Below are 20598 nucleotides of genomic sequence, written 5' to 3' on the forward strand. Positions count from 1 at the left end.
AGAAAAAAGTTCTAAAAACAAATTATACATTATGGATAATTGTTTAGGTTAGTTTTTCTCATTGTACTGTGTCAGCCCTTCCATACCTCATCAATATTTCTTCAATAATCTCAGGCTACACTGTGAACCCGGGAATTCTACATGGATACCACCAGCCTGTGGGTCTTTTAGAGCCCCCCCAGTCAGACTGACAACTTTTCTGGTTTGCCCTGGGATATTATAGAAGATTATTTATGTTGAATGAAAATGAAACACATCTCCTGGCCAAATAATAATAATAGTAATTATTATTATTATTATCTCGAGATAGGTGTGTGAAAAGTTTTAGCAACTCTTCTAACTTAAAGCCAATGTACAATTAAAATGACGACTCTAAAATTATAGGAACATAGAGCTAATTCAGATAAAATAACATAGAGTACAAAGAATATTACTAAATATTGCATTGTGTGTCGAATTAGACAATCATCAAACTTGAGTATCCATCGGCTGTCCACGTTACAAGATACTGGAGATATCTAAATGAAATGATTAGGGCCGGGGAGATGGCTCAGTGGAATAAGAGCTTCTCTGGCAAGCGCAAGGGCCTGAGTTCAATCCCCGGTTCCGCAAAAAAAAAAAACAAAAAAAACAAAAAAAAAAAAAACGAGGAAGAAAAAAAAAAAATAAAATCCTTATAGGGGCCTGGCCCTAGCTCAGTCCTTTAAGTGGCTGCTTCCACAAAGCTGTCAGCCTCAGGTTCCTGGAGTTCGAACCTCACCACTCTCCCACTGGCCAAAAGTGCCCTGAAGGCATTCGAGGAAGAAAAAAAAAAATAAAATCCTAAATGAAATGATTAAAGAAGTATACATTGTAATAGATTTGTTACAGATAAATTATAGTGGTAGCACACTACGTGGGGGCTCATGTCACTATGTGATGAATATAAATAGCATACATTATGTGTCTTGTCACCCACAGTGTAATGTTAAGTTACCTGTATCGTAGACTGGAAACACAGATAGAGGTGATGATTTTAAACACTGTGTAGAAACATTTGGACAATGGCCAGCAAGAGCTCAGTAAACTAAGGTGAGTGTAGGGACTGGGGTTCAATCCCCGGCATCACAGGCCTTGCCAGCCCCGCCCTAGTGTATGCTGAGCCAGCCACCAAGCCCAGCATGGTGGCGCATGCCTGTAATCCCAGTGCTGGAGAGGCTGAAAACAGGAGGATCACTATGAATCTCAGCTGCCTAGCAAGACCCTATGCCAAATACATAAAAAAGGAAAAAAAAAATATTTTGACAACTGAACATTCTCATTCTATCTCTGCAGTGGTATGGCTTTGGGATAAATCAGTTAGCCTTTGCAGTTCGTCTATAAATTAGTGAAAAAAGAAAAATGAGTTAAATTAGATAACCTATCTCTGCAGCTCTGATGATATCCCGTGAGCTGCATGCAGCTTTCCGAAATGTGCCTGTTACTTAAATGGACCTCTCTCTTGTCAAGACATTTTGATTTAGTTTATAGTACATGTCTTTTTCATAACTATATTCAGTTTGCATAGACAGTCTTCTTTCCTGCTGTGGTCCACATTTGGATGATAATATGTGTGTGAAAATTACACTTTTAAAATCTGTGTGTACCAGTATACTCGTGGCCATCAATGTATCTCCTAAAGTTTTATATGTCTAGTTTTTAAGAAGTAAAACAATAATCCATAGCAAATAATACAAGTTTTCATTTTCTTAGCTATCATTAAGTTTATTAGCTAGCTCAGTATTTCAATGAGAAAGCGTCAGGACATATCTCAGCTTGAAGAAAAGGTTCTAGGGTGCTAGTCTAAGTATTGTTCTTTGCAGTTTTATAGCAGATAAGTACTCGCCAGCCTTGTAGATTCAGCTGTTTATAAGCTTTTATTACAATATCACATTACTTTTCGCTGTTCAGCTGGACTTGTGTCACAGAAAAATTATTGCCAATTAATATGGGATGAATACAGAGATTTCTAGATGTACTTGGCATTCTTTGTACTATTACCTCACACTGACAGCTGTATCTGATCTTTATTGAGCTGTGTATACTTTCGAGAATGTTGGCACTGATTTTGTTTTTGCCCCAGGGTATCTTTTTGCTGCCTAGCAATATTTAGAAATGAATCCTTAATACAGTTTGCCCCTTTCTTTCTTTAATTTGAACCTCATTACTTTTGTGATTAATATGAAATATTTTTGAACCACATGCCTATTGGATTTATTTTGCATAATAAGTTCTCCTTATAGTCATGGTAAATAAGACAGGAATGTGATTAAATCTAAAATAGAAAATATATCCACTTAAAAGAAGTACTAAAGAAAAGTCATTTATGTTTTCAATGTGAAGTAATATGAAAGTAAAGCTGAGAGAAATTCATAGTGAGTTGATTGTCAAACTAATATAAAACAGATTTTTTTTAAAACTAACCATAATCTACTAGTTTTATGTATGAATGTGGACTTGGACACTGCAGAGAAAATGCACTTCAAGCCTATTTTGCTAAAAACATATTGTTCTTACATTTTTTTTCCCATTGTAAATAAATTAAAAGCAAGTTGTGTAAATTTTCTTCATTATTGGTTTGATACCGTTATGAAATTTTCATAGAATGAAGTTACAACATGACATATAAATTAGTATAATGATGGTCACAAGTGTCCCATATATGCCTTAATAAAAATTCTTTCATAAAAGCAGCAAAGAGAACCTTGTCACACAGTAAGCTAGATCCTCCATTGGGTAGCAGCTATTATAGTATTGACCAGACCAATGCAGTTTTTCCCTTAGTACCTGGCTCATATCATTGTATTTGTCATACATAATAATACCTCGACAGTAATACCTGGACTTATTCATTAACTGATATTGTTTTAATGTAAATATGACTGTTTTAAATATGTATACCTTTTATATTTATTAAAAAGTACAAAGGAGAAGGGGCTAAGTAACAAGTGAGTAAAGACATTTCTTTAAAGAAGACGTACATCTGACCAGCAGTATATGAAAAGGTGCTTAACGTGACTAATCATAAGGGAAATGGAAACCTAACCCACAGTGAATCACTGTCTCAGACGTATTAAAATGGAAACTTGTCAGTTTTACAAAGCACAAGTGTTGGCAGGGATGCTAGGAAAATGAAACCATCTAACTTCAAAGCACAACAACTATTGACAGTAATTTGAAGAAAAAGTAACCCTTTAATGTTGTTAATAGAATTTACATTGGTGTATCCACTATATATCAATATAGAGGATACAGAAAAGTTAAAAAATAAAATTATTAGCCTAGCAATTTCTACATTTGGGTATATATTTAAAGAACTTGAAATAAGAATCTCAAAAAGATACCTATACTCTTATATTTGCAAACTTATTTATAATAGCCAAGGTTGAAAATCAAAGTGTTGATTGATAAATGAATAGGTAAAGAAAATATGGCATATTACTATAGAATATTACTCAGCTTTGATAAAAGAAGAGAATCTTCAAGAAATCATGCTGCCAAATAAGCTATACAAGGACAAATACTGCATGATCTCACTTATATGTAGAATATGAAATAGCCAAACTGAGGCAGAGAGAACAATTGAATAAACACCGAAGTAAGGGGAGGATTTGGGTGAGGAGGAGAAATGGAGAGCTAGTGTTAGTCCCTTTGTTACTGTAATGAAGGACCTGAGATGGTCAACTTACGAAGATTTATTTTGGCTTATCATTTTAAAGGTTTCAGTCCATGGTTGCTTGGTCCTATGCTGACACAGTATGTAATGGTAGACACATTTGACAGAGGAAGGCTGCTTGCCTCATGACTGAATGTGAATGAGAGAGTGGCCAGCAGCACGCCATGGACCTGTCAGAATGCATGATAGCCTGAACCCCCTTCCCCTAGTCTTTGTTGATGCAAAATACCTGATGCCCACATTAAAGAGGGAAAGATTTATTTAGCTTACAGTTTGTGGAAGCTTCAGTCTGTAATCAGCTGGCTGCAAGGCAGGTTGGCCCGTAGCAGAGGAGCAACTGTTCATGGTAATGGAAGACATCAAAAAGCAAGAGCAAAAGGAGGAAGAGAAAGCCTTTTTCCTCTTATATTGTATACAGACTTCCCGCCCTAGGGTAGGTCCTTAACACAAACACTAACTGCATGCAGTCCTCTTGCACAGACTCAAGATGTTTACAAAGTGAAGAGGGCCCCCTTCCTGAATCATTTAAACTCACAAACACTTCAGATTGACACAGTGACTGGGCCATTACAGCATCCTGCCTGGAGTAGTCTCCTGTTCCCCAGAATGGAAAACTGTTAAACCTCTAAACTTCTCAAGTTGACACAATGTATCAACCATTATAATCTACCCCTTGTCAACCAGACACATTTCTTTAAACCAGTTCCAGATACAAAAACATGCTTATTCTTAACATTTCACAACTAGAACATTATAAAGTAGGTTTAACAATCATTAAGAATCAGTAATCTATCAACATATGATGTTAAAAATGTAACATTTTACCTGTGTCCCTCCCAAAGATTCATGATCATCATTTTATGCAAAAGGCATTTATTCCATCTGTAAGTGTTGCCAAAGTCCTAACAGTTTTAGCTATGCTGCAAAGTCCTAGTCCCAAGTCTCCTCCAAGATGTAGGGCAATCTCTTCACTGCAAGCCCCTGTACATATGAAAAGTTAAACACTTCTAGCATTCAGTGACACAAGAAAAATGTTTCCATTAAAAAGTATTACAAATGCGAATACAAAGGATAGAGACCAAAGCAAGTCCAAAATCCAGCAGAGCAAACACTAGGTCCTGTTATTTCAGATGTAGCATCCCAGGCAGTCTATAGCACGTTGTGAGCTACAAAGGGCTTGGATGGCTCTATCCATATGGCACTTCTGATGCTTGTAACTTCCATGGCTTCTCTCTTGGGCCTGCTTTGTTCCCTCCTTGCAACTTTCCTTAAATGATTTGCATTCCTGGTTTTTCCAAACTTCAGGGATCCCACTGCACCTTTGCTTCGCCCTCACAGCTTCACACACTGCCCTCTCAGACCTTCTGAAACTGGAGTGGACGCTTTCTTAACCCCACAACTCTTGTGTTCTGTATTCACCTAAAGCCAGGACCACATGAATGATGCCAAGGTCTACTGCTAGCTGGTGCAGTTGCCAGGCTTTTCTCTTTCTTAGCTATAGGGAAAAGTGCCTAGATTTTTGAATGCTCTGAATCCAGTTCTGAGAAACAAATTCTCTATGCCACCACCACTCTTGAACATGGTATTCTGGCTTTCTCCTCAAAACAAAGTCACCATTCCAGGTTTGATGCAAAGGGTGGAAACCAGCTGCTGCTTATGATGTCTTCATGCTGTCTTTTCTATCTCTTGTTCTTTTTCCCCAGTCAAGATCTCCTTTGCTCTATCTTTGCAGTACATTGCTTTATTGGAGCATCCCTTCCAGCCAAAACTCAAAATTTGTATCATACTGCTGGGCTCTTTGCTCTTGATTCTCAACATAAATCTGGCTAAAAGCACCAAATAGCAGCCATACCATAATTTCAACATTCAACAGCCTTGAAATTTCTTCTGCCCATTTAATTAGTCCACTACCCTTAATCTTAGTCTCAAGTAAAGTCTGTGGATGAGCAAAACACAGATAAACTTTTCATCAGCCATAACTCACATTGTCTGGAGTTCAGCCACCATTGCAGTCTTTCCCAGCAGAAACCTCCCAAGGATGGTGTGTACTGTTTTTCTGGTCTTCTGAAGTCTGACCAGAATCCCCCCATATGGAACAGCCTAAGGTACTGCAGTTGTACTCTCCCAGGCAACATCTCCAAACATTTCCAAACTCTTCCCACAAGCCATTTCCAAAGGCTCTTGAGCCACATGATGAAGTATAGTCACAGCAAGGTCCTACTTCTCTACCAGATTCTGTCTTAGTTACTCTTCTCATTGTTGCAACAAAATACCTGATATCCAAAAGTGAGAAAAGAAAGGTTTGTTCAGCTCACAGTTTGTGGAGGTTTCAGGCTGTAATTAGCTGGCTCCAAGGCTCAGTGGCCGGGTGAGGTGCAACACTTAAGGCAGCAGAAGATAACAAAAGCAACAAGAGTGTTAACCCCAGAGAACATTGTGATACAGATACAAAAAATGTCATGGTAATTGTTTAACTTTATGATAAACCCTGTCACATAGCCTTTGACCAAAGTCAGCAGTTCCTAGAAATTCCCTTAGGATCTTAAAGTTTGTAAGTTTAGCCTTTGCATTTGGCAGTAGTCATGTCTTAGTTAAATTGTTCCAATAAAACTCAAACCACTATTTCAAGTCATCTTGGAAATAGAAGTAGAACGGGATCTCCAGGACTTGGAGAGCCTTACAAGGTTTCATGAATTTATATAACTGTAAGTGAAATTGTTTGTAAATTTACACTTATGTAGCTTAATAATCATAAACATCAGTCCTAAAGTGAAACTAACAGTTTAATTTCTGTATATGTCATATGCTAGATTTGTGACTTGTATAGTTTTCTTATACTACCTATGATCAGTTTTGAATCTGAAACATAAGAGTACGAGGATAGCTAATTCACAGAATTGTTTGTAGTGACTGTTGTGTTACTGTAAGCATACAGTACATAAGACACTGTATAAATACTAGCATTATTATTTGTGTTCTTGGTGGGGATCCAATTTTGCTTTTTGTTTTTGTTTTTGCCTTTGTTTTTATTCTGAGACTAGGTCTCACTGTGTAGTTCAGGCTGGCCTTGAATTCACTATGTAGCCCAGGCTGGCCATAAACTCATGGCAATCCTCCTGCCTCAAACACTTAGTGTTTGGATTGCAGTCATGCACCATCGTGTTTTCAATCTGATTTTCATTAAGATCTGTTATAAATTTCAGTTAATACTTAAAGAAATCTCATTCACCAGTTTGTGATCTTCATTAAATTCAAACTTTAGTGCTGAGGATCTTAGAGGTGGAGCACTAGACAAGCATACATGAGGCCCTGGGTTCAATTCTACATTACAAAAATAATAGTAACAATAAATTTGCTCTTTTCATCAAAAACTATTTGATTATCATAGGGCAGAAGTTTGTTTAGTGGAATTTACCTTGGTTGAATTTTCTTTTTTTTTTTTTTTTTGCGGATCCAGGGATTGAACTCAGGTCCTTGCACTTGCCAGGGAAGCGCTTATTCTACTGAGCCATCTCCCCAGCCCACATTTTCTTGTAGAGTTTTATTATGTTCAAGTTTGCAATTCTATTTTAGTTTTTAATAAAAATTTGCATTTACTTTATTTCATTATCACTTTTTTTTTTTTCCCAGAACCAGGGATTGAACTCAGGCCCTTGTGCTTGCCAGGCAAGCATTTATTCTACCGAGCCATCTACCTGGCCCCCATATTTTTGACAATATGATAATTTTAAGAGAGAAATTGGTTTCTTTTCCTTTTCAAAATCCCATGGAAGGGCCAGGGAGATAGCTCAGCGATCTAAGTGCCTGCCTAGCAAGCACAAGGACCCAGGTTTGATTCCCAGCCACATGCCATCCCAGCCCCTGATACTGGCTGTGGTGGCACACGCCTGTAATCCCAGCACTGGGCAGGCTGAGATAGGAGGATCACTATGAGTCCAAGCTGCGTAGGGAGACCCTGTACCAAATAAATAAATAAATAAATAAATAAATTTTTTAAAAAAGAAGCCCGTGGAAATAGTCCTGTATGACAGATGTGGACATCAAGAAGTCATATGTATAAAGTGACTTCGACAGTAGATGTGTGAATAAGCATCAAAGTTTCATTTTTGTCATTTCTTGAATCATAAGTGAGACTGAAACAAATTGAATCACAGGTGAAACTATTTCAGCCTCTAAAAGAGGAAGTAAGAACCTGTATAGCTGGTCTTTTTGTGAACAGTGGCATAGTTGTAAAATATAAATTCTTAAGAAGAGATGCTTCAGTATTACTAGGAATGAACTTACTGTTTTATAATAAATTGCCAAATGTCATATTTACTGTCACTTTTTTTAACAAAGCCAAGCCAACAGTAAATGTCTAGTACTTTATAATTTATCTCCTATAGTTACACAGAACTTGAAAAGTATTTGCATTTTAAATTGCTTTTGCTAAATCTTAAACAGTTTTGGCAAATTGGTTGGTATTAGAACAAGAACTTAAACACAAAGCAGCTGTTGTTGAGCAAATACGAGTTTCATAATGTGAATACGCTTTCAGTTAACAAACTGAAATGAACTGTTAAACATCACCACTTTCATGCTTAACTACTGTTTGACTTTCTCATTGACTCATTTGCTTTCTCAATAGATTATTTACTTTAAATCAAAGAGGAAACATTTTATTTAAATCCATGTTTTTCCCCATCTGCAGAATGTACTGAAGAAAAATGGGGCTTTCCAATGTGCCAGTATTTAAAGGAAGAGCAATGGTGCTGTGGTCACAATGCCAGAATGTCAGCCTGTTTGGTATGGTTAATTTTTTCGTAGAGTAAAAGCTTTAAACAGATACAAAATTTGCTATTTTTGTCTTTGCCATGCATTAAATTCCAAGTTTTTAGGAGTACCATTAATGCTTTTATGTATTAACAGATTATGAGAAAAAAATGATTTCCATTTCAAAAATTATCCACTTCACATAAACTAATTTCCATGTTATTAATTATATAAAATGTACCAACTACCAAATTTTGAATACAGAATCAGTTTAGTTCTTTGTACATAGCCTTTGCTCCTGCAGTTTTTTGCAAAATGGAAAAATACTAAGATAACTGGGATATAAAGTACCTGATTAAATATGAATTATTATTGTTGATTTGGCTAGTGTCTTTAGGCCTAGAACATTTTTTTTTCATACCAAAAATTAAATTCAGGACCTTGTGCATGCAATGCGGGCCCTTGCGCCACTGAGTTACATACATGCCTGGCCTGATGGCCTGACATAGAACATTTTACTCCATGGTGATCTTTGTTCTTGACACAATGTTGGTTTACAAGGAGTAATAAATGTGCAAGTAATTCTGATCAAAGTGTAAAATATTGCAGTTATATTGGATGAAAAAATTTACAGATCTAAATTATACCATGAGGACTTAGTTAATTCTATTGTGTTATACACTGGAAATTTTCTGGGAGTATATTTAGGTGCTTTTACCACTATCCCCCACACAAAATAATTATTAGATAATAGGTTAAATCACTCATCTGTAGTAATCATCTGTATATGTATCAAAATATTACATGTATAAAAAATACTTATGTGTTAAATGTATATGATAGAAATTTTTAAATAAAATGTAGTTGGTGGGATAACAGATTTAATGCCTCACTAGAAGTTAAAGCAGTTCTTTAAAACCCATCATCTCTATATTGATTTCATAGCAACATAAGAAGTAGTATACCAATATTCTAGATTATATATCCTGGAATTATTTTAGAAATCTATTTGTGCTCAAATAATACTCTATGTAGCCCTACTTAAAGTACTTTTCTGGAAATTCGTCCTGTTCCTTCATTTTGTACATAAATGCTCCTTGTTCAGAATCCTGTTAGACTGACAGGTTATTCTTGGAATGATGTAGTTCCTGCAGTGCTGACAGCAGGGTTTACACTCCCCAGACAAAAAATTGAAATAGTCTTTTTTAGTAGCTATGACTATCCTGAGAGTAGCACTTAAACGATATTGACTGCTCAGCTTTTGCAGTAAAACACAATAGGTCCTCTCTCTCTCTGGTGATACCCACTGTTAGCACTCAGTAGCATAATGGCTCTAATCTGGTTAATGGTACTCCCATTTCAGTGCTCAGCAGACCACCAAGAATCACTTATCTAAGGATAATAGAAATTATATTTTTTAATTAAAAAAGCAACTTACTAGAAATGGAAGGTATCCAAAATAAAATAACACAGAACGGCTATTACAGTCCTTTAGAAAGATAAAGAAAAATGTTAAAAACAAGAATAATGGTGATAAAAATAAACTTGATTCAAAATACCAAAAAAAATTTTTTTGAAACATAAATCCCATAAATGCAGCCTATGTAGACCATCATGTCTTTAAGAATTTTCCCTGGCCCATGACAGCTCCTCAGGGAAGGCCCTTTGCTTAGCTCTATTCCGTTTCTTTTATTTATGTATTTATTTGTTTATTTTTATGTATTTGGTACAGGGTCTCGCTACACAGATTGGACTCATAGTGATCCTCCTGTCTCAGCCTCCCAGCGCTGGGATTACAGGTGTGTGCCACCATGCCCAGTCTCGGTGGCCCGCTCGGCACGCCAGGGGGCAGGGCCGGTGCAGCATGTGGTACCGGGCATCAAACCCTGGCCCCTGCACTTGTCTAAGGAGACACTTAGTCCACTGAGCTATCTCTCAGACACTCCATTCCATTTCTTGCTTACCTTAGTTGCTTTTGGTACATATGTGCCCTATAACTGATCTTTTTGAAAAATATTCAGAGTTCAGGGACTTTTTGTTTTGCTTTTTTTTGTTTGTGTTTTGTGGAAGGCACTTTTCTGGGAATGCTTTCAGAATTGGTAAGGGTAAGGAAATAAGAGTACTAAATAGATAAGGGTACTAAATTTGTTCTTTTAAGTAAAGGTTAAATTGCATATTCATTAAACATATATGTTGATGTTGTATGTGAATATATTTACATGCCTCAACTATACATATAAATAGCTTTGGATATATTTGATTATTTAACTACACTAAACATGAGTCCAAACTATACCATTTCAATTCTTTCCTGTCTTGTAATTCTTTCTGAAATTCTAGCACTATGTATAATTAATCTGTATATGTATTTGTATATGACATGTATCTTTTATACATTCACCCTAAATTATATAAACATACTAGTTAACATTCTTTAATAATATTAACACTTTCAAGTGTATAAACTTCCCTGTTATCACTTAATTCATCTTTTTAAGTAGTTTTGTAAATCCTTTACAATATGTTTATAAATATTAGAAGACTACATACATCAGCAGTCTTGGTTTTATTCTTCCCCTTACAGGCATTGGAGCGGGTTACACTTGGCCAAGGGGTAAGTGAGAGTGTTTACTTTAATCGAGCTAATGAATGTAGTATTTTTTTTCCATCAGCTCTTGTTATACTTGACCCACTGATGAACTGAAAACCTGATGAATTTTAATAAATATCACCTCTACTTGTCACCACCACATATTTAAATCTATATATGTTCTATTAGTTTACTTTAAGAGTGAAGTGAACTTTTACAGAAGTAAATTCAACTTTTAGGAAAGTTTCCATATTGTACTCTTATACTTGCTTCTCATTTCTTCATATTACATTAAGCAGTCTATAAATATATGTAAAGAATGTTGTTGCTAACTATAAAGCTTTTATGGACTTAGTTCAAGCAAAAATAAACAAGTTCTAACATTCAGTATATTATTTATATTCCAAAATAAAATTTTTAGTTGATTTTTTTGATGTTGATTTATTAGGCTCCGTCATAAATTGCAACAGCAAAATTTGGGCTTCCAAATAAAAAACAGAAACTTAATGTATTCCCTAAATATGCATATAATTATATTATCTTCCACTTATATTCAGGAGACACATTAAAAATTTTAAGAGATTTTAAGGCTTTTCACAAAATTATTCATATTAGACCTGAATTTTATCTCCCTTTTGCTTCTTTTCAAGCAGAATTAATAATGTCAATTTGAATTTTTTTTAAATACAAATAACAAAAAAGAGTTTCATTTACTTACTGTTGGGTCAGGAACATTGCTAACTACTTGTGTATTGTTGCTGCACAATATATTAATTGCGCCTCTCTAAAATTTGTTTTAAAACTTTTTTTTTTTTTTTTTTTTTTTGAGATAAGGTCTCACGCAGTTCAGGCTTGCCTCGAACTCACTTTATAATCCAAGCTGGCCTTGAACTCATAAAGATCCACCTGCCTCACCGTCCCAAGTGCTAGGATTACAGGCACGCACCACTACACTTGGCTTAAAACTTTTTGCAGTCATTAGAATTTAAGTGTATGAGTTTTAGTGCCAAGCACTGTTTTCTGTCCTTTCATTCTTACTGGTTTAGTGACCATGGATACATAGATGTCATAATCTTACTGTAGCTTCATTCTTCATCCTATAGTTGTTGTTAATTATTGACTGAAACATATATAATGATTAAAACAATATCTAACACCTAGTATGTACTCAGTAAATAAACAGTATTTAGCATATAGTATGTATTCATGTATTCAATAAATGTTAACTATTTGTTGCTACCATAGACAATCAGTAATTATGATTGCAAAAATAATCCTTAAATCAAACACTAGCTTACCAAATCAATTAGATCCTGCTCCAGACTTACATGAGAACTTGATACACAGCAGAAATGCTTGTGTCCAAAATTTTACTCATCAATTGAGGTAATGAATGCATAGTATCCTGAGGTATGAACTTTCACTTCTACCTATGGGTCTGGAACAAGAAAGAAATTTTATCATAATTATACTCAAAGATGTATTTCTTAACTTTCCAGGTGTTCGATCATATTTCCAGTTAATGTTATCAATTAGATATTGCTCCAGACTTACATGAGAACTTGCTGCACAGTGGAAATGTTTGTGTTCTAGCTTTCCTAATTGCAGGCCTCTGCCTTTCAGCTTAGTGCTCTTCCACTAGACTTACAAGATGCCTGTCTAATACATATGCTTTAAGGGTGTACACTTTCTGAATCTCCCATTTCTCAAATGCATTAAACTGATAAGTAGATTTATCACCTGTGAGGGAAAGTGAACTCTGATCTATATGTAGTTTATTCCTGGAAAGTCAAGCACAGGCTGCTTAGGACGTACTGACTCCCTTTCCACTCACCCCATCTGTATTTCCTAGCATGGATAGCCCTAGTTATTCCAAGTATGTACATTGAGAAGTACTTCATAACTCCCTTCCTTTTCTTTTAGGAAACAGCTGTGATGCTCTTACTCAGGGTAGCTTGAGACTGATAATTTACTCTATCCTGTTTGTATTTCCTTATGTATTCTGGTTATGTAGTTCTCTTACTTGAAGTGCATTTCTTAGTCTTTAGGCAGACAGTTTATACTCAGCTCTTCAGTAATAATTATACATGTATAAATTACCTTGATACCATTTTATGTTTTTTTTCAACAGCATGAGAAGTTCTATTTCTAAGAGTCTCATATAAAATTAAGGTTTTTGTCTTATAGCAAAGTTAAGACCTATATAAACAATTTATAGCATTAATAATATTTCACTTCATGGAATAATAGACTTAGTAATAGCATGGAAAAAATTCTTTAAAGTTCCATACATTAAAAAATTGGATGGTAATAAATAAAAATATTACAAAAGTATTATGGGAGAAATGAAAATTTCAAAGCAATGAAGGCTAGATAATAGAGATTCTTATACTGTAGAAAATTGTTACTCAACATGAGAAAATGTCAAATGGAAAATATGTCTGGAGATAAGGTACTCTAGATTAAGTATTTTGGTTGGTATAGTTCTCAAAGGAAGGACAGTTTGGAAATTAGTGGGTTTTGTCTCAAGTGAAGGATATATATTTGGGAAGAGATTTTGTATAGGAAAATGTGTCTTCATTTGTCTCTATTCTTTTTTGTATAAAAATTGTACCTTTTGAAGGTTATAAATTTCAGTATGAACACTCAAGTATGCATATGGACTTACTTTCATTGAGTTATTTGCGGAGTTAATTTGGCGACTGTGGTATTCATAACACCGTTTCCCACTGGACCCTACTATCCCAGTACTCCTGCCTTTCAGAGGGTACATAATTTTTCTTCTTTCAAAGTTGTGTGCTGCACATGGCTGACACTGACAAAGGTTCTACAATCTGAGGTACAGGATCTCAGGATAAATCCTGAGGGGATTTCACTGACCTTATCAGACCCAAAAGCTACAACTCTTGTTGCATAGATCCTTCTTTACCTTTGTCTTAACCATCCAGTAGAAAAGTATAAAAACAAAATATAAGAAGTAAAGCCATGCTGTTATGTTGAGCTGTAGGGGACTCAGGTCAACAATTTCTGACATTGACAGTGAAGCAGAAGACCCAATACTATTATGGGCTACTGGATTCTTTTACAATATTTTACAGAGTTTACGCACCTATAATATTCAAATAACGGAACTTAACAAAAAAAAGGACATACAGATGAATGTCCATTTTGTATCTGTGTATTCAAAGTGGTTAGGATAGATATATAGTTACATTCTCTTAATGAATAGAGGGATTTACTCTAATGGTGATTGTAAACAGGATATCATGTCCGCATCTTGTACAACAATTAACCACTAGGAAGAATGTATGCAATGTGTGAATTATTGAAACTGTCTTACCAATTTGATTTGAAACTGTCTCATTGCTATTTGTTTATCAATAAAATTATGGGAGGAAAAAGAAACTTTAAAATAAAAAAAAGTTGTGTGCTGTAGGTCAGATGTTATTGAGTGACATAAGAGTTCATTGCTATCAAGAGGGAGTGATTACCCCTCAGCCCTTAACTGTAGTTCTTTGTAGTCACAACACCACAGTGTGGGAACTTGATGCTAGATAGGATAAGGGAGAGTAGAAGAGGTTTTTCTGTGTGAGGACAGATGAAGGGTATTTGTGTGTGTGTGTGTGTCTGCTATGTGAATGAATTCAAAACATATTTATTTTAGTTGAAAACATAAAAAATAACAATTTTAGACTTCAGAGGAACGTAGAAGTTATAAAAGGGGAAGTCAGTAGACATACATTTGGCTGAGACCTGTCTTGAAAACTTTACTGGTCATCCAGCGTTTAGTTTGAACTAGTCAGAAAGTTTCTTTGTTGCTCTTTTTCTCCCTTGTGTTTTTCTTTTTCTTGTCTGTTTTCAGTAGTAACTTTGTATCAAAGCAGACTTGTTGTTAACATGATTTTCTGTTGGATGTTCCTGTGCTATCAATATGAAGAGATCTATGGGAATATAGATATAGTTCCGGTGACTTGTCAGCAAACTTCTGTTGCTGGACTGGTGTGTTTTTTTTTGTCTGACAAATACAGTATTTTTTACCCTCTGCTTCTTTGAAACTCTTGTGTTTCTATGGGGCCTTTCTCCTCAGCCATCCCTTCTTTCCTTTTGAAAGTGTTTGAACCTTTATGGGATACCTGCCATCTCTCCCCAACAAGTGCTGCCTTGCTATGACGTTAGGCATCTGCCCTTTCCAAGGCTCTGCTTTTCAACTCTGCAATAGCTCCGTGTTGTTTTTGTTATTTTCCTACTTGGATAGTATCTTTCTCTTTCTGCTCATGAACCTTCTAGTTGTTCGATCCCTATTATACTGCCATGTTCTCTTTTCTTTTGCACACATTCTTATTCTTACAGACTTTAAGAACTGACTAGGCTGTTCTTAAAAGTTTATTTCAAGCAAAATAGAGTGGGGGATCAAGGTGTGGAGAAACAGAGGGAAGCAAGGAGAAGGGGATGAGAAGAAAGTTAGGATATATTGTGTACATACATGTACTGACTCAACACAAGAAATGGGAACATGACATACTGTAGATATATACTGATGAAAATAAAGTTTATTCTATATTTTTAAACTGGTAAGTGCCTCATTAGGGGCAGTGGATCATTTTTTATTGATTTTTTTTCCTTATTCATTATTCCTTTTATAGTTTGTTCCATTTTCTTGTACAAGTACATTCATAGTGGAAATTACTCCAAGGAAATACTTTAATGTAAAATAAAAATATTATAAAATCCTCATTTTTGTGTAACAACAAAATCAATCCTCTAACATTCACAGTGATCAGAACACTGTATTATTGACTTGAGTTTTGTTTATATTTTTTCTTATGGTTATATATGTTTGCATTTTTTTCAGCTGTCTACTGAGTCACTGTTTTACCGTGCAGTTCTTCAAGATATTATTAAAGAATATTATGGCATCACCAAATGGTATGAGGATTTTATTTCCATAAGAATAACTATATTGCATTATAAATGAAATGACTTCTATTCTTTAGGTGGATTTATTAAAAGTGATTGTTAATAGTAAAACAAGCTGTGAACTTGAATTAATGTAAGTAGTAAAGACACATGTAGCAACTGTATGTTAGACTAGTCATCTTAACATGGGGGCTATAATGATTCCTTGTTTTCCCTTAAAGTTTGTTTTAGTGTTAATATGATATATGCAGAATATGCTTTAGAATTTTTATAGTATGAGAATGTTAATATTTAAATAATTCAGTAACTGTATAGTCTTTAAGAGTGGGAGTATATTTTTAAACTGTCTCCGAAGCAGTACAGTATAAACATTTAACTGATTAGAGCAGACACTGTCATAAACACTCATTTTAGCCATTGTAGTCTTTATTGGAAGGATAGTAGCTATCCATGTATTGTTCATTTGTTTCCCTAACTGCTTATACGGAGACGCAAAGGATAGCAGAATTACTTGATCATCCTGGCTTAACAACTTCAGTATTCAACCATACATTTACATCTCAGCATATTTCCAGAGTAACTTTGCTGATTACAATTTTAGAATTCTGTTAGCTTCTTGGTATAATAGAATAATTCTTCAAATTAAAGTGGATTTTAAGGTTCTTAAAATGAATCTATACTTACAAAAATAAAAGGGATTTTTAGGTTAGCTATTTTTTAGATAAGAAAAAGGTATTTTTGTTGATAGAATTACTACATATAAATATCTACATAGATTTCAGGTTTCACATTATCATTTCTATATAGATAACAGTCATATCTTGATCCTAATGTCCGGAAATGAGTCCTTCATGTTCTACTGAAGAACAGGTCCTTATCTAGAGCTCACACCAACATGCTAAACTTTTTCAAAAATAAGTCATAAAACTGCAAATTCATATCCATTTCATATCTATTACCTGTCAAAAACCACTAATTTGTTCATAAATATATTGATTTTTCTCCTAAAGATCTCTTAAATTTTTCTCCATTTTTTAAAAAATCTGCTCAGTTAAAAATCTTTCAAATATTTCAAATTCTGGGTGCTGTCTTCCTTTGCTGCATAGAAGATAGATAATATTTACTGTGTCTTCTTTGATTCCAGGACCTCATTGATCCTTAAGCTCCATTGGACCATGTTGATAATTGTTTTTCTCTAAAGTCTCTTCCTTACTATCTTCCTTTATGTTGGGTTCTTCTGAATTTCTTTCTCCTATGCTGTGCATTCATCTTAAATGCCCAGAGAGGCACCTGACAGTTTGTTAACGGGCAGCTATCAGCCATTGAACAGAAAAGACAGACAAGAGTGAGCAAGGCTCTCAGTGCAGTGATACTTCTAGTGAGACAGAAGTTCAGAGTTCATGACCTGCCTAGGATGAAGACTCAGGAGAAATCCAGGTAAACACTCAGAATTAGGCCCCTAAAGGTTCACATTGCAAAAATGAGAATGAACATAAGTATGAGAGTCTTAAGACAGTCTAGAGTGCCACTTCAAATCATTTCAAACTGTGATAAAATTATTTCACATTGCTGCTTCTGTAACAATCTGCATGAAGCAAATCCTTTCTCAACAAAAATTATACGTATATAAAAATAGGTGTTCAGGAGATCTAGAGAAAGGCTTAAAATAACTACACTGGACAGACTTCCCCACTGGGAAAGTGGAATGAATGTACTTTTCTCTGTTTTTGCTATTTCAACTCAAATCCCTGAACACTATTCATTAAAATAGACATAAGAAGACTATGAATGGTGGAGAGAATAAGGCAGGGTGGTTAAGGATCTCAGACCCTGAAGGAATGACTCAGAAAGATTCTCCTAAGATTTGAGAGAGGGTTTGCTTTTGTCTAATATAACTCAGAATTGCAGCTGGAAATGCTAGCAGTCTAGAAACACCAATGGTAACAAGCAACAGCAACAAAAAATTTTAAACAAAAGGCTTCATTCTAGCCAAAGGATCAGGAAAGGGGCAGCCCCATAAAAACTTTTGAGGCAGAACTGCCATATTTTATTCAGAAACAAAAACAAAACAAAAAAATGGCACCCCACTCTTACTCATGTCAACAAAGGTCAAGTAGAAAGGCTACTGTTCTATCTTTGCCAGCCTGCAAAAATTTCCTAAAAAGTCCCTTTTTGTTGTGATATTAGAAAAATCTGAGGAGGAAGCTGGTACTTTCTTCCCCACCAGTCATAGAAAGTACCCTGTCACCATTACCATAGAGACCATATGAGAAACGTGGTCTTCTGCCCAGCAGTAGTAAAGTTGTTTGTTTATTAGGTATCAGAGAGGGCCTTGTAGTCAGGACCTTTAGCACTGACGAGAAGTAACAAGACCAGTTGTACTACAGTATCAGTGGAGATCATGTGGGAAACCAGAAGTCCCAACAATTATAAGAACCAATACCTACAAGATACCTTGGAAGTCAATAGAGGCTGCCTTTGCATGAATACAAAGCTTTATACAGCTTTATGGTAGCTTTGTATATTTGCCTAAAGTGAATATTTGTATATCTGCCCAAACTGAAAAACATTCGAATATTTCACTGTATGGATAGTTCAACAAATTGATAATCTATTCCATGGAATACTAATCCTCAATTAAACATAGTGAAATTTGGTACACAAAGCAACCTGGATGAACCTCCAGAGAGTAACGTAATGTCTCACTTACTCTTCTCTCATTTCTGGGACAAATACCCAACACTCAAAATGAAGGAAGGAAAGGTTTATTTAGGTCACAGTTACTGGAGGTTTCAGTCCATATTCAGCTGGCTCCAAGGCAGAGTTGCACACAGCAGAGGGCAGCCTTTCATTGCTGCAGCAAAGAGCAGAGAGCAAAGGGAGTAGCAGCAGCTCAAGCAGCTAGCTAGCCTCTCTCCCCTCCTTGCAGTGTAATGCAGATTATGGGCCTAGGGCAGGTGCAGCATCCACACCCACAATAATCAGTCACAAACTCCAGAAGCTGCCCTATGACTTTATGAGGCTTTGAGGGGACAGCTAGACACAAACCATAACAGGTAGGAAGAAAATGAACATGGCTATAAATAGCAATTTAGGTGACTTTGTAATGATAAAAATATTCTGTACCTTGACTATCTTAGTGTCAGTATCCTAAGCATTCCCATCACGAGGTATCTTTGGAAAGTAGGTGAATGATATACTGAGGTCTGTTCTTTCTTACAAATGCATATGATTGTACAATTTTCTGTAAGAGTTTAATGAAAACAAGGTATAAGCTTCGTATGTAAGTACAGCAATGAATTGAAATGTACAGGGAAATCCACATGAAAATTTTTAAATAACAATAAATGACCAAAACTAAGAAATAGTTGGTTTTACCCAACAGATGATTTTAACACATCAGAGAAACAACTAAGGAGATAATCAGTAAACTGAAGATAGGTAAGAGAAAAATACTTGGAATGAAACATAAACAAACAGAAAGCGACAGAAAATAGGGAAGATCGATGTAAGTTTGAGACCAGAAAAGTGAGCAGAGGCCAGCCCAAGGTGCATAGTGAGATCCTGTCAAAGAAAGAAAGAAAGAAGGGGGGGGGGGAATATAAAAGAAGACTTGTCACAGTGTAAACAATGAAGGTGCAGAAGATAAAATAGGCCTACAGGAGCTGCCTCACTGAGATGTCTCAGCTTGAGAAAGCCTCAGGAAAACAGCACTTAGCTAAGGAATCTTGGACCTTTACTTAGAACCCAAGGATGTGAGAACAAGGGTGCAAAACAAAAACATTGGTATAGGAGTTTTGGTCAGAGAGCTGAGAAGGAACAGGTGGTCTGCTAATGACATGTGTCCACTTGGCCTAAGCAACTTTATTGGGGCAAGAGAAAACACTCAAGCAAACACCTCAGAGAATAACTTGTTGATACTAGAGCTCATTTTTGAGCTATAGGTCTTTAGTTAACATGAATTTGCTCATCATAAGTATGTGGAAAGCATAGAAACAAACACTTTTAAACTATCTTAGTTTATCATTGGAGAAAAAGAGGGACTAGTAATAAAAAGTAGAATAAATTCTTACACAGCGCATATATTGGTTTCTTTTATTGCTATTACAAATCACCACAAACTCAATAGCTTAAAACAACATAAATTTATTATCTAGAAAGCTGGAGGCCCACATCTGAAATGTGATTCAGCAAGGCTACATTTACGATATCAACAAGCCTGTATTTTTTCTACGTAATCTTGGAGAAAATCCGTTTTCTTATCTATGGCAGCTTTAAAGGTTTTCTGGATGCTGTGACTGGTGGCTTCTTCCTCCATGCTCAAGGCTAGAGCCTAGAGCATAACATCTTTCCCCTGAACTTCTGCTTTTGCCTCCCTCTTCCACTTTAAGGGATTCCAATGACTACATTGGGCCCACATGCATAATCAAGATGTTGTGTTTACTCTAAGGTCAGTAAATTAGCAAATTTAATTCTATCTGGAACTTTAAATCCCTCCTTATGATGTAACAAAACATATTCACAGTTTCCAAGAATTAAAAAGAAAAGGACCCTTTTATCACATTCATATGTAGATATTATAAAGACTACCTCTCTGCTTGCCACATGCAGAAGAAAGTTAAAAATGATTCTTTATCCAGCAGAA

The 20598-nt window shown here is 35.5% G+C and overlaps 1 protein-coding gene across 5 annotated transcripts in view; it reads left to right on the forward strand.

Moving 5' to 3' along the window:
• Positions 1 to 20598, forward strand: part of Mettl25 (methyltransferase like 25) — an 81965-nt gene that overhangs the window by 35212 nt on the left and 26155 nt on the right. For all 5 annotated transcript variants that reach the window (XR_002821307.1, XM_004623763.3, XM_023716246.1 and 2 more), the window contains 3 exons: positions 8385 to 8479; positions 11031 to 11060; positions 15889 to 15962. Coding sequence is in view for 4 of the 5 variants with exons in the window: in XM_004623763.3 (XP_004623820.1) it covers positions 8385 to 8479; positions 11031 to 11060; positions 15889 to 15962 (199 nt within the window). In the remaining variant the exon portion in view is untranslated. The remainder of the gene's footprint in view (positions 1 to 8384; positions 8480 to 11030; positions 11061 to 15888; positions 15963 to 20598) is intronic.

Source organism: Octodon degus, unplaced genomic scaffold (genome assembly GCF_000260255.1).
Source record: "Octodon degus isolate 3935 unplaced genomic scaffold, OctDeg1.0 scaffold00004, whole genome shotgun sequence".
In the NCBI taxonomy this organism is placed as follows: Eukaryota; Metazoa; Chordata; class Mammalia; order Rodentia; family Octodontidae; genus Octodon; species Octodon degus.